The sequence below is a fragment of the Bombyx mandarina genome, chromosome 28, assembly GCF_030267445.1.
Source record: "Bombyx mandarina strain Sakado chromosome 28, ASM3026744v2".
Taxonomy (NCBI): Eukaryota; Metazoa; Arthropoda; class Insecta; order Lepidoptera; family Bombycidae; genus Bombyx; species Bombyx mandarina.
Window position 1 is genome coordinate 275,239 of NC_143233.1, and position 15,265 is coordinate 290,503.

The 15,265-nt window shown below is 39.9% G+C and overlaps 1 protein-coding gene across 2 annotated transcripts in view; it reads left to right on the forward strand.

The window, feature by feature from the left end:
* LOC114249849 (homeobox protein orthopedia) overlaps positions 1-13,363 on the forward strand; it is a 54,322-nt gene extending 40,959 nt beyond the window's left edge. For both annotated transcript variants that reach the window (XM_089739032.1, XM_089739033.1), the window contains exons 5-8: positions 5,550-5,715; positions 6,157-6,309; positions 7,320-7,439; positions 8,097-13,363. In XM_089739032.1, the coding sequence (XP_089595158.1) occupies positions 5,550-5,715; positions 6,157-6,309; positions 7,320-7,439; positions 8,097-8,260 (603 nt within the window). In that variant the 3' untranslated portion in view covers positions 8,261-13,363. The remainder of the gene's footprint in view (positions 1-5,549; positions 5,716-6,156; positions 6,310-7,319; positions 7,440-8,096) is intronic.
* Positions 13,364-15,265: the final 1,902 nt, after the last annotated feature.

Genomic DNA, 15,265 nt, shown 5'->3' on the forward strand with positions numbered 1-15,265 from the left:
TCAACAAATCGTCGTTGCATATCTAAAATCTCTTAGGTGACATTTTGAGCTAAAATGATGTTTTCATATATTAAGAAAGTTATTTTGAATACCTATACTCAGAAAAAACGTCAAAACGTCAACCGTCAAACGTCAATCTTAAAAAATCGTACGTGTCGGTTTGCATTTTATTATAGATCAAAATATCGTAGGTATGTGCTAAAAAAATATTTGCATATTTTTTTTTTCAGGAGGTATTATTATTAGATTTTCTCTAAAACTACATTTGATACACATAGGAGATTTCAAATTTACAACGACAAAATACAGTCCAGGCTCAATTAGCACAACGCGTAGCCGACTTAACCTAGTAGGTGTATGGCTCTAAAGAATAAAAAAATAAAAAAAATAAAAAAAATTACCACAATGCAACAAATGGACTCACTTTAATTCTTCGCCGAAGCGCCGGCAACATCTGTACTAACACGAAGGTGCCCCTAGTCCATCCTATGGACGACTAAGAAGTGCACCTAACACAAACAAACACACAAACATGAGTGGAACGTGAGACAACTGCTTACTTAGCACCCTCTTAATTGACAAAAAGAATTGAACTCTCTCATTGACAAGCAGACCGGTCATCGTTCTCGGCGAACTCTTGCGACAAAGGGCTCGACGAGTAAATTAGCCCACAGACACAGCCCACTGAGTTTCTGACCGGATCTTCTCAGTGGGTCGCATTTCCGATCCGGTGGTAGATTCTGCCAAACACGGCTCTTGCTAGGGTTCGTGTTAGCAACATCATCAGGTTTGAGCTCCATGAGATCAGCTACTAGTTAAGGTTACGCTGATATGGTCTCTGTAGACCATCAGCTTAGGTTTAAAAAAAAAGACAAGCAGACGACTTATTTAAAACGAAACAATAAAATAATTTTCACTTCCAACCCTATTCTTAAGGATATTCGCAAATCCGTGAGAGATAGCAGCGATCCCTCCGCGATCCTGCATCATCACTCAATACGTCAAAAGTTCGGAACTTTTGTAAGTTTTAAGGAATCGTTTTGCAGGAAAATATAGATTTAACCCATTTGTAAAGAGATAGTATTTATCTCATTATTCAAATACGTATTTTTTTATCGACTGCTAGCTGACCTGGTAGACTTCGTAGTGCCTCAATCTATAAATAAAAGACCTAAACTTTTGTATAAAATAAACATAAAACAAACAAAAGGAATCCGTCCGACGGGGGACACATCAAAGGAAAAACTAAATTGTTATTTCTATTTAATTCCGGGCATTTTCATATTTATCTACCTTTTAAACCTTTCTCTGGACTTCCACAAATAATTCAAGACCAAAATTAGCCAAATATGTTCAGCCGTTCTCGAGTTTTAGCGAGACTAACGAAGAGCAATTCATTTATATATATATATATAGACTGCATGAGATATTTGCATTTTACTGGTGGTAATACTTAGAGTGAGAACGCTTGGGGTGATACCGCGATTGCATGCCTTCTAGGTTGAAGAGTGGGGCAGCCGTTGTACATTTGAGGTTTCGACCTCATGCGAGAGGCGCCATCGTTGTTAATATTACTATTAGACACGGTCTCTGCTTAACACCAGATGAACCTAGAGTTTGTCTATTCGACTACAACAATAAAATTAAAAAGAGTATTTTAATTTCACCAGTTGATATGTTTTGGCAACTGTTATCATTAGATTTTATTGCTTCTCCGCAACCCGTAGTATTGAGGTAGTTAGAAAAAAAAAATGTTCAAAGAATGTCCGTAAGTTTTCCGATGACCGCGCGAGTGAGAGAGACGGCGTACAGCTGGAAAGAAGAGGAGGGGTATAGTAATTTCCAAGCTGTCAAGTGCACGCCCTCCGCCTAGAGCGACGGGGACCAATGCTCCACACATCCGTGGGGTTTATCTTCTGTCAATTTGTCAATTTTAAAATGAAATTGTATTTGTTTGTTATAACTTTAGGTATGTCGTAATCGACTGGTACCTAGCACGCTTCACTAGATAGAGCTCCCAGGTGTAAGCTTCGAATAGTCACGACTAAACGTGTTTAAGGGCTCGACGAGTAAATTAACCCATAGACACAGCCCACTGAGTTTCTGACCGGATCTTCTCAGTGGGTCGCGTTTCCGATCCAGTGGTAGATTCTGCAAAGCACGGCTCTTGCTAGGGCCAGTGTTAGCAATACTCCCGGTTTGAGCCCCGTGAGCTCACTTACTAGCTCAGTGAATTTAGAAAATCGAGGTTATTAGAATAGGTAGGAAAAAATAATATTTCAAATTTCACTATTTTTAATTAAAATTTATTAAAATTTATTTTTTATTCTTAAGTTGAATTTTGTATATTTATATTTATTATAATTATGTTAGTTTTTTAAACTATTATTTTTTTTTCATTTTTTTTAAATATTGAATTGTCATCGGTCCCTAATACCCGTAATATCCCTATACCAAATATCGAGTTAATCCGACGTTTCCTAAAACACATGCGTCAAAGTTTTGATCCTTGTTAACTGAGTTACCTTTGAAACTCACAGGGGAATCTCAGGCTGGATAGCATTCGGGTGGAACAGCCACGTGTTCACTACAACTGAAACTTCAAATGTTCACTTTAGATATATCTCAAGGCGAATAGCGATATCCACGGCTAATGTCTATGGACTCCTGTGACTAGCCAATAGGACGGTTTCGATCTTACCTATATCCTCGGTCACAGTCAGTTGATAAATCGCAATAGAAATATTTGTCCGTCCACCCTTACGCTCTAAGATTAAGGAAATCTGCGGCTCGAGCCCTTCGTGGGAGATCATCAATCAGAGCGGTCCGTGATTTATCGGCACAGATTATTGGCGCTGAAGGGAGACCGGGGAAGGGTCAGAAAACGTTGCTTTTCAATTCGACTGCGGATAATCCTTGGAAAATCTATTTGGCAAGATCAGAAGGCGACCTTAAAATTTGGTTTTGTAGATAAATAAATGAGCTTGAGATATGAAATACGAGTATATGGTAATTCATTTAAACTTCTGTTCAGAGCGGATGTTTTGGAGTCGTTTTCGGTAGAATATTTTCGATAGTTTATTTTTTTCCTCCTACCTAACTAGGTAATTACCAGTAGTCTCGAGGAGCTATTATGATTTCGGTGGTTGTGCAGGCGAGATCACGGGACTCACCCAGAGAGTTTGCTAACGCCAACAATTTTAGTTCTAAATTATGATACGGATTCATTTTAAAAATTAAAAAAAAACAAGCTTTATTTGGAAGTCGATCTAAAACATATTTTTTAATCTTGCGAAAGGCTCATCAAGGTCCGGAACAAGGAACAATGTAACAAAATTATTGTATCGTCATCGATTACTGCAAATTTTCAAGTTGATTGGACGCATTGAAGTTTGTAAGAATTACATTAAATAGCTTCCTTACAAATGGCGACAGGTCTTTGCAACAGCATGCGATCGTAGAATGCCCCTTAAGTTCAAGGGAAACATTTACAAAAAGATCATTAGACCTGTCGTGCTGTATGGATCTGAATATTGGGCGACGAAAATAGAGCATGAAAGAGGAGTGCACGCGGCAGACATGCGAATGTTGAGATGTATGTGTGGAGTGACAAGAATGGACAAGATAAAAGATGAGTATATCAGAGGAAGTGTGAAAGTAGCCCCGGTAGTTGACAAATTAAAGAGCGGACGGTTAGCGTGGTATGGACATGTGAGGCGTAGAGAGAAGATGCTTGTGACTAGGAGATGTATGGAAATTGTAGTGCAAGGTAGAGGGGAAAGAGGTCGATCGAAGAAGATATGTACGGAGTGTGTGAATGACGATGTGAGAGAGGAGTGAGTGTTGAGTTGACGGCTGATAGAAGAGAATGGAATAGAAAAATTCGTTGTGCCGACCCACCTAGTGGGATAAGGTGGAAACAAAGAAGATAATAAGAACTTGCTTACACATCTGGTTCTGTCCAGTTGCTAGTGCTATAGAAAAAAAAATCGGTTTTAGTGCATGCGGGATAGCCTGCGAGATGTTTCATTGGGAAGGATTTGTTTTATAACTAACTAGCGACTCGCCCTCTTTTTGCTGCGGGAACTATAATTTATTAATGATCTTATTGATTATTCTTTTATACAAATCTGGTACTGACATTAACAAACACAATAAAAAACGAACGTAACAAACAAAAAATGTAATCTTTCTTCTTTTTCTATTAACAGTTCACTATTTTGGCCATAATGGATTACAAATAAAAGATAGATATATGTATACTGTCACGTGCTTTTTGTAGGACAATTTGTAACTCCAACGGTTCTTCAGGCCTCAAAAAATAGCTCGCAGATAGTAATTTTTTTCCTTCTTACTTGACAATAATAATTATCGTTATATTTTGGGTAATTCACACTATATTTTTTATGAATTGTGTGTGTGTTAACCCTATGTGTTATTTTGATGTGTAAGTTTAGTGTCACACTTATTTATCTGGTATCCACAGCCTAATAAATTAGTTTCAAGCTCTTTAGCTCTAAAAATGACGATGAAAAATGACTTCCATAAAAAATTTCACCCTTTCAACCCTTTACAAACCTTTTTCGCATAAAAAAGTAGCCTATGTCCTTTCTCAGGCTCTAGACTATCTGTGCAACAAATCTCATTCAAATCGGTTGAGTAGTTTTGGCGTGAAAGCGCGACAGACAGACAGAATTACTTTCGCATTTATAATATATTATTAAGTATGGATGTCGGCGAAAGCACTCAAGCTTAGAACGAAAATATTCCCAAAAATGCTATGATAATTTCCAAATGCTATTTTCGTTGTAAAATGAAGCGCCACGCTAACTAAGTGCTAAAACATTCGGCAACATCGCGTCTGCCCGCGAATTACTGAGAAGACGGGAACGAAAGCGATCATTGCGTTTGTACCTAACGTATTCACGAGTGCTCGCCAGGGGTCACGCACACTAACGCAATCAGAGTACAATGTGACAACGCAGTCTCATCCGTTAGTACAACGGTGGTACCATCATATAGACCAGGGGTTCCCAAACTTATTTTATCTACTGCCCTCTTTGAGAATAAATTATTTTTTAACGCCCCCCTCTTTTGCACCTAATAAAAACCACAATAGGGGGAGCTCAGTCGGTGTCTAACAATCCTCCTAGAAAAAATTACAAATCGCCTTCCAAGCCTCTACACAACGCCCCCATTATTTTTTCTGGGTCTCTTACCGCCCCCCTTTAGACCTTTAGCGCCCACAAGGTGGCATTATCGCCCACTTTGGAAAAGGCTGATATATACCAAAATTCAAGATTACTTCGTGACAGAAATAGGCAGCATAATGTTACCTTCCTGAACATGCCAACAATACGCCCTACCACTGACGAATGACAAAGACTGGTGGAATTTCTGATCAACTGTCGCGACTGGCTCATATTGGGTGGCCATTGTCCACTCAGATTGGCCATCAATAAGCTCAGACTTTATGCATATTTTTTTCCACACCGCATCAGTGGGTCACGGTCGCTGCAGTGTCGTTTATAACATCTCTTACCTTTCAGGTCTGGTTCCAGAACAGACGGGCGAAGTGGAAAAAGCGCAAGAAGAGCACCAATGTGTTTAGATCTCCAGGAGCGTTGCTTCCCTCACACGGCTTACCACCGTTCGGGGCTGGGGACGTCTGTGGACCTGGTGTCTTTGCAGACAGGCCTTGGTCGATGCCCGCTGGTGAGTTAGTGAAAACTCTACGTCTTGAAGATCATATCATCTTTCGCCAGAGTGAGTTTGATCCCATTGGGTTTTCGGCATATCTTCTCCCAGGTCTTCCCAATCAATATATAAGTCTGCGAGTGCCATTAAGCAAAATGAATAACCTTTAATGAAAACTATTACTGGTGGTAGGACCTCTTGTGAGTCCGTGCGGATAGGGACCACCACCCTGCCTATTTATGCCGTGAAGCAGTAATGCGTTTCGGTTTGAAGGTGGGACAGCCGTTGTAACTATACTTGAGACCTTAGAACTTATATCTCGAGGTGGGTGGCGCATTTACATTGTAGATGTCTATGGGCTCCAGTAACCACTGAACACCAGGTGGGCTGTGAGCTCGTCCACCTATCTAAGCAATAAATAAAAAAAGCCCCACTTTTTTAATTTTCCGCCTCTTCCAGGTCTTGGGCAACTCTCGCAGTCGGGAGTGTCGATGGGAGGTTTCGGTGCGGGCACCCTGCCGCAGCTCGCCGCGGACTTGAACCCCTCGCTCCCCATCAGCTCAGTGGCGTCGGGACAACCTTACCAGGGACACTATCCGCTGAACTCTTTAGGTAAAAGTTTTCTACAATCAGGATCTAACAGTATTTTGTTTTTTCTTTAAACGCCTCTAACAGTATCTTCCGCTGTCTTCACATAAGTTAAGGTTTAAGTTCGTGGTGACAAAAGCTTCACAAACGAAGAACTTGTTTTTGTTCGGTGTGTCTCGCAATGCGTTCCCGAGTACCTGCCTGCTTCACAATGTACCATGGAACTACTTTGTTTGCTGACGTCGTAGACCTTTATGTCAGCTTGTCGAAATGTTGTGACATCATAAAATTTACGCGTCATCGATGTGGAAAATAGATATAACAACCCACAAAGTCAAGGGTGATCACAACCTTTTGGACCCACAATGCGAACGCGGGCAGAGATTGGAAGCTTGCAATCAGTGGTGATTTTACACTAGGGGCAGTCGGGGCTAGTGCCCAGGGCGGCAAATTTTTTAGGGCGGCAAAATTTAGAAAGTGATTTTATTTCTTATCAAGATTGCTCTATGTAATTAATTAATTCTATAATTAATAATTTTCTGTTTAATTGATCAATTCATCCATTATTTGTGAATAATAATGTTGGTACTTTTGGTAAAATTAATTATCAAAATGATTTAATTAATTTATTTCTTTGGAGATTTAAAATAATAATCGATTTTTTTTGTTTACCAGAATTAAAGATTTTTTTTTTTTTCTTGTATAATTATGTGCCTTAGTGCCAAATTTATAAAAGTTAAAAAGAACACATACATTTATTTATGTTTTTGGAATTTATACGTAATATATTTTAGTAAAGTTTCTAGTAAAGTTGAAGAAGAGTATACCTATATAAACTATAAGTTTAAGTAAAATTCCAGTACCGGGGCGGATTTTTTTCCGGTGCCCAGGAGCGGCATTAAGTTTAAATCCGGCCCCGGTTGCAATGCTACAAGTTAAATTTGATGGGGCTCAATATTATTAACGCTCAAAACACCAATCTCTAATGGAACACAAATGCAAGTTTTCTTTCTAAAATGAAAGTCCCCTTCTAGGAGACACGATGATGTCCTACTGCAACAACATAGCGAGCGGACAACAGGCCTTGGAGGGCTCCCCCACCCCCCCGCACATGGGACACTGCGCCAACAACAACGCGTCGCCTGACGCTTCAGGTAAACTTGCCAGGATCAAGTCAATACGCAATTTTTTACCGGTGGTAGGACCTCTTGTGAGTCCGCACGGGTAGGTACCACCACTCTGCCTATTTCTGCCGTGAAACAGTAATGCGTTTCGATTTGAAGGGTGGGGCAGCCGTTGTAACTATACTGAGACCTTAGAACTTATATCTCAAGGTGGCGGCATTTACGTTAGATGTCTATGGGTAATCACTTATCATGATGCTCTAAGGAATTGTTCGAGATGATACCGGCATCTCGTTTTTACCATCGCACCGCCCGCCACCGGAGTAGAGTTCATCCATACTACCTGGAGCCACTGCGGTCATCCACAGCGCGTTTCCAGAGGTCTTTTATGCCACGTACCATCCGGCTATGGAATGAGCTCCCGTCCGCGGTGTTTACCGAGCGCTATGACATGTCCTTCTTCAAACGAGGCTTGTGGAGAGTATTAAGCGGTAGGCAGCGGCTTGGCTCTGCCCCTGGCATTGTGGAAGTCCATGGGTGACGGTAACCACTCACCATCAGGTGGGCCGTATGCTCGTCTGCCTACAAGGGCAATAAAAAAATTAAAAATAAAATTTGGGCTGTGAGCTCGTCCACCCATCTAAGCAAAAAGAATCCCTCAATCTAGTGTAGTGGTTGTGTGTGCAGAGCTGCGCGGGGTGGGGGGCGGGGGCGCGGGGGGCGGCGGGGAGTGCGAGGCGGAGGCGTGGCGCGGACACAGCATCGCCGCGCTGCGCCGCCGCGCCTCCTCGCTCTCGCACATCCCGCCCTACCTCCAGCTCAACTACGACGCGCACAGCCCGGTCTACTGAGGGCCGCCCTCAGATCCCTGCTGCTCCAAGCGACACCAAGTCGTCCTACGATGATCGACTTCAACAGCTCAGACGTCGATACCAGGCACTACAAGAATCACTTCTTTGAACTAGTAAAATCAATGAAGTTTGTTCACACTAAACAGTATCTATTAGTAACAGTATCTAGTAATATTAAGGCCTGTTCACTTTTTTTTCCTACCTAAGCTGAGAGCCTTGAGAGGCTATTTCAGCGTAACCTTAACTAGTAGGTGAGCTCACGGGGCTCGAACCTGACGACGTTGCTAACACGAACCCTAGCAAGAGTCGTGCTACGCAGAATCTACCACCGGATCGGCACCGCGACCCGCTGAGAAGATCCGGCAAGAAACTCAGTGGGCTGTGTCCAAGGCCTGTTCACATAAACTTAGTCCTGGTTGAGCTTGTCAATCCCGGCGCGATGCGCTCTACTGAACAAATTGCAGATTATCAAATAACTACGAGACGCATTGCTTAGTCGTACACTAACTTATCTGGTTTCTTTTCAACTATACTAAGTATTATTTTTAGGATTTTCACTGATAATTGAAGTCATTACTAAAAATAATGGTCTCATTTGTCCTATGGTTTATATCCATCCTCATCTTGTACCTATCACATCGCCCTTACCGACCTGTTGTACTTCATAGACTCTCATTTAGTTTGTACGTGCCAAAGCTGAGTTAGGTACTCGATCAGATTGACCCCGTATCACAAACGGACTAAATGTAAGGAGAGGCCTGTGGAAATTGGATTTTAAAAATAGCCTCAATTTTACTGTATTAAGAAAATAGTTAATTATTGCGTGCTTATATCATACCTGGTAAGAGATCTCGTGGACGAGTCCCCATGCGTTGGACTGATCAGGTGAAAGACCTGACTGAAACCCCACTTAACGAGTGTGCACGCCGAGCCTCGGTTCGCAAACTATAGAAGACATCTGTCAAGGCTTCAAGGCAGGCAAGAATTCCACATGGCCACGACTGCTCTGCCAAGAGCAACCGCTTATGATTATGATGATATCATACCTATCCACTGAGGCCTCTCCTGGCTTGGTGCTTTGGCTGTCTAAGATACTCGAAAGTGGATTTTTGGCTCTTGGTTTACGGTAAAAATGAAATATGTGTACAGTGAAACAGAACTACTTAACTACGTACTGTGCTAATGTAGTCCTTTATATCACATCTTAAAATTCCAAGTCGTAATGGTCGCGGTGGCAGCTCCCTTCATTGTTCTCTATAAAAATCTGTTGCAACATTATTCATTTGACAAATTTTGAACAAGTAGACACATGCATTTTACGTATAGATTGTGCCACTTATATTATTACAAATACGAAAAAGTATTTATCATACTTTATGATCAGGACTGATAGAGCTGCTACAAAAAATATTACCCACGTTATTCATTTTTGAAATAATCAGAGCTTAAAATTAATTTAAAGCCAAATATCGCGTTCATTCCGGCTATGCAAAACTCATATCTACATACAACGTACCTAGTATTTCTTAATATTTACCTAATACGTTAAGTGATATTAGTAAAACTGTTCTTATCTTATTCTTCTATTACTTAAACTCATATTTCGTACTCCAATGAATCCTGTCGCCATTTTGTTGTGCTAGTCACGAAGTAGGGTGACAATGTCGTAACTAATAAATTATAGGATATGAAAATCGTGAGCTGTATTCCACAATGTATACGCGTTGGTACAATAATTAACACTTAACATTAATCTAAATTTAAATTAATTAAAGTATTACTTAGTAATTAAGGTAATTTTTATGCGTGTATTTTGCCTGTGTATATATCTTAATTGATCATAAATATACATAATATTAGAGAATTCAATAAAGTATGGTAACAGTGTAAGTTTAAGTTTTGTTTTGTTGTTATTTTGTGTGTCACAAAGTGTCGTTATTTCTATTTTAATTGTATTTATTTTTATCAAAGCAATATTAATCTTCAAATATACCATACCTGTATAATAAGATACTTTTTTTTGGAAAAATTGACGAGCATGCATTTATAAATCATTAAGATTATTATAGCCAAAGTAGTGGTGTGAAATAAACGCATTGCAGACTCAAATAAATAGGTACCTACTTACTTATGTTAGTTGAATTGAATTATTAAAATGAATGATTCTTGCATTCCACTTCAGGTTTAAAGATGTTAGCCGACTTTAAATAATGCAGGTTTATCGATTGAAGCGTGTTGGTTTCAAGTAAAATACACCGAGAACTTTTAATATGTAATTGAATTATTTGTATATGATTTTTCTTAACGTTAAAAAGGTCCATTTGGCGCCTTTTATTACATTATTTTGTACGTTCCCCTTGCGAACACTACGCAACCGCCATCTTCTCGTATACGGATAACATTAAGGCTAGCTCGTAACTGTATAGATAGGTGCATATTTAATTTTAATAACTCGGAAACTCACGGCCACTGACCTTAACTTAGACTTTTCATTGTAATGTTCTTATTTAATTAAAAGTGGTTGACAGTTCCTATGTTTGTTTTGCAATCGTTCTGTGACCCTTAGTCGTGCGCTTTATACATTTGATCCTCAACTTGACTCATTCGTGAACATACGTGAATGTATACACGGAACCCGGTTAAAGTCTTGTCAGCAGTAATATCAGCGTCTCTTGTAGTTTTCGATTAGAAGTATATGGGGCTCAGTGCTGAGCTGGTGAATAACCTCGTAGCACCACATAACATTCCACTGGAGCGGTAGTTCACGGCTGAGTGATAGACAGAAAATATACTACATATATACGAACATTCGATTCAATACATGTAATCAATACATTTCTAGATATATCGTCATACTCTGCATGCAAGATATCTACCCTAGGGATTCACTAAAAGTGTGCCTCTATACGCGGCTGGCGATATTGACGTTTCCATCCCGGAGATGAATAATTGACACGTTGCATAGAAACTGTGTGCTTAGTGCGCTATCGATTACGTTAAAAAAACGTAATCGATAGCGTAAAAGTTAACTTAAATGTTTATGCAGTTGGAACAGCGCCTCTAGCGGCAAACGTTTCAAATCCACACAAATTTGAGTTAACTCTTACGCTATCGAGAACGTTAAAAATCTCACACTAAGCACACTGGTGTTTAAGTGACATGAATGCTTACAAACTATAATCGTTATTCAAGCACTTTTAAGCTGCAGTGGCGTTAGTATCCTTAAACGGAAGCCAGTAACGGCCGAACCGCGGAGCTTAGCATGTGCAAAATACGAATTAGATAAAGAGAAATAAGAGAAGATACCATCACTACAGACCGATGATCAACAGCGTCGTACTGATACTTACTATTACTAGTCGGACAGAATGTTAACGTTAAGACAGTCGAACCAGTAGCTATGTATTGAGCACGTGTCAGCAAAACGTAAGGTGAGCTGACAGCTTATGGTTAACGGAAATAATTGAAAGGAAAAAATGGCGAATCAATTCTCGACCAACACCTAGTCAACACAGAACAAAATCATATCGACGGGTGAAAAGCTATTTAATGTAAGCGACATTTTTTTTACAGGAGAACCATTTGTAAAAAATACCATAACAACAAAACTTCTTCGGCTACTTGATCGAACTAAGCTTGATTGAAGTTCAATTAAAGACATCGAACTGTTAATGCTAATCACTACATAGTATAAAATAAAGTCGCTGTCCCTATATCTGTCTGTCTTTATGTCTTATCTTTAAAACTACGCAACGGATTTTGATGCGGTTTTTTTAATAGATAGAGTAATTGAAGAGGTTTATATGTATAATAACATCCATTAAATAGTGGACAAATCAATAATAAATTACAGTTTCCGAAGCGAAGCGAAGGCGGGTCGCTAGTACCAAATAAAACGCACCTTTAATTACAAAGATAAATGTCGATGTGCCCTTTCACCCCTTGATATAACTATTTCACAGTTAAAAACAAATGTATTTATTGCAGTAAGTAACTAATTTAATCACGTTACTAGCTGAGCAATGACTATGACCGGGTATTTTGTTTACAAACGCAATATTCAAATGAACATTTAATTCATACAACATTAGTTAAATTCGTGTTTCCGTCCTTTTTCGAGCACCGTACATTAAATGAGGCCTATAAAATCAAAGGCAGCTAAACGCCATAATGTCGTAAAATGGATGAACAATGGCGCTACCTTGTTTAATTAGTTGGACACGCTTTAGTGTTTTCATGTTATAACAAATGCAGCTCTAACAAATTCAGTTCAAAAAATTTATTTTTACTAAGTACTAATAAACGAAGTTTTATCATTTAAAATTCAGATTATTAGTAATATACTCATCTATACTAATATTATAAAGAGGAAAGATTTGTTTGTTTGTTTGTTTCGAATAGGCTCCGAAACTACTGGACCGATTTGAAAAATTCTTTTTCCATTAGAAGCCGACATTGTCCCTGATGAACATAGGCTACTTTTTTTTTTTTTTTTGGTTTCATGTGTGTTTTAATGTTTCCGAAGCGAAGCGAGGGCGGGTCGCTAGTTCTTTATAAATCTGCTTTAAAATAAAGAATATCGTAGCTATCCGAACAAAGTTATTTCAGCTTCTCAAACCGGGAGTGTTGCTAACACTGGCCCTAGCAAGAGCAGTACTTCGATGGATCGAGAGGATCCGTAATGACGTTTTTAGGGCCGATTTTTGTTGTTTACCTGAATATTTGACAGACTTGGATATAGCTGCCTTTGATTATATAGGCCTCAAATATCGTTCTGTTGGCGAGTAGCTGAGGGCGGACTATTTAATTACCATGATCAAGAATATAAACCAAAGCTAGAATTCATTTGGTTGAATAAAAATATCCTATTTTATTTTAGGATCATGGTTACAGTATTCCTTTACGCCGTTGCTTCATATATTTTCTTATTCTAAAGAACTGAGTGAAATGACTAGATTTAATAAATGAAATTGGTATTTTAATCATTATAACCGCGAGTTTTTTTTTCTTATAGCTCGCCATGTACTATGTATAGCCAATTAGTATACTGTGTTAGTTTGTAAGTATTATTATACATACGTACAATAAATAGACAATGTTCAATGTTTGTGTTTTATTTATAAATTCACTGTTTACTTTATTCCCCCATTTTTGGAGTTTACTCCTTTAGAATCGATTTACATATATAGGCCCGGGGTATGAAAATTATGGGGACCAAAATCGTACTAGCATGTCACACGAAATGCGTTATGCGCATTTCGTGTGACATGCTAGTACATGCGCCGGCAGTCCGCCACAAAGCCTCGTACTGATCGCGCGTTTCTCTCATTATTGTATTTTCATATATTTGTTAGTCGTTTGTTTTGTGTCTCGTTAATTTGTTAATAATCTGTAGTGTATCGTGTTGTCGTAATATAGAACTATTTCTCGTATTGTTTCGTTTAATTTTTTATATCCAGTAAACTCCAGTCGTGCGTCGGAGCGGACACACACACTTTTTTTTGGAGTTTACTCCTTTAGAATCGATTTACATATATAGGCCCGGGGTATGAAAATTATGGGGACCAAAATCGTACTAGCATGTCACACGAAATGCGTTATGCGCCTAGCATGTCACACGAAATGCTTTATGCGCCTGATTGGCTCCTGATTGCGTGATGCGTGCGCGCGCCAATCAGGAGCCAACGCGCGGCCGCGTTATCGCAGGTGACGCCGGGCTGCTGCGCCGGCAGTCCGCCACAAAGCCTCGTACTGATCGCGCGTTTCTCTCATTATTGTATTTTCATATATTTGTTAGTCGTTTGTTTTGTGTCTCGTTAATTTGTTAATAATCTGTTGTGTATCGTGTTGTCGTAATATAGAACTATTTCTCGTATTGTTTCGTTTAATTTTTTATATCCAGTAAACTCCAGTCGTGCGTCGGAGCGGACACACACACTTTTTTATTGCCCTTGTAGGCAGACGAACATACGGCCCATCTTTTTTTTAATGATTGAAGGATTACTGGTAGCCCTGAGGCCTTTCCAGTTTCACGAGGACAGGTGGGCGAGCAAAGGCTCAGCCAGGAGGGGTGGCATTAGCTAACAGCCAACCGAGCGCCTGCGAAGGAGACCTAACAACTCAAGAGCAACTGCTTCGCAAATGAATCTACTACCGGATCGGAATCGCGACCCGCTGAGAAGATGCGACGAGAAACTCAGCGGGCTGATATATAGGTTAGGTTGCACGTCGAAGATGGGTGGACGAGCTCACAGCCCACCTGGTGTTAAGTGGTTACTGGAGCCCATAGACATCTACAACGTAAATGCGCCACCCATCTTGAGATATAAGTTCTAAGGTCTCAGTATAGTTACAACGGCTACGCCACCCTTCAAACCGAAACGCATTACTGTTTCACGGCAGAAATAAGCAGGGTGGAGGTACCTACCCGCATGGAATCGAGTAGGGGCCCATCTGATGAAGAATGATTGCCCTCGTTAGTGAACGTCAGTAATACGAGCGGCAGAGTTAAACCGCTACCAACCGTAAATTGTTTAACTGCTTAGAAGTAACTAAGAATTCGATTTCCGAATGATTTTCATAATTTTTGTACACCTTCCTCGCTTCGATTACCTTAACGCTGAGGGTCGTGACCACCTCCTCACAACAAGAGCTTATTGTGGATCACTCTACGAAATTTGTTCCTATCTACCGCCGAGTGCAGAGCATCGTGGGTTGTGGTGTCGAGAGTAGTGCGGATCTAGTCACTCCAACGTCTCCGGCTTCTATCTCGTGGTCTTTTTCCGTCCACTTGGCCAGCGACCATTAGCTTCTCCAACATGCCGTCATCCTTTCTGGCAATGTGGCCAAAGTATTCCAGAACTCTACGCAGGTAGATGGTAGAAAGTCTCGTCTGTATTTGGAGTTCTTAGAGGATTTTGGATGATACAATTTTTGTAGCAAAGACCAAAGAATAATGAAATACCAAACCAAAAATAACAAATATATATGCGGTAGGCAGCGGCT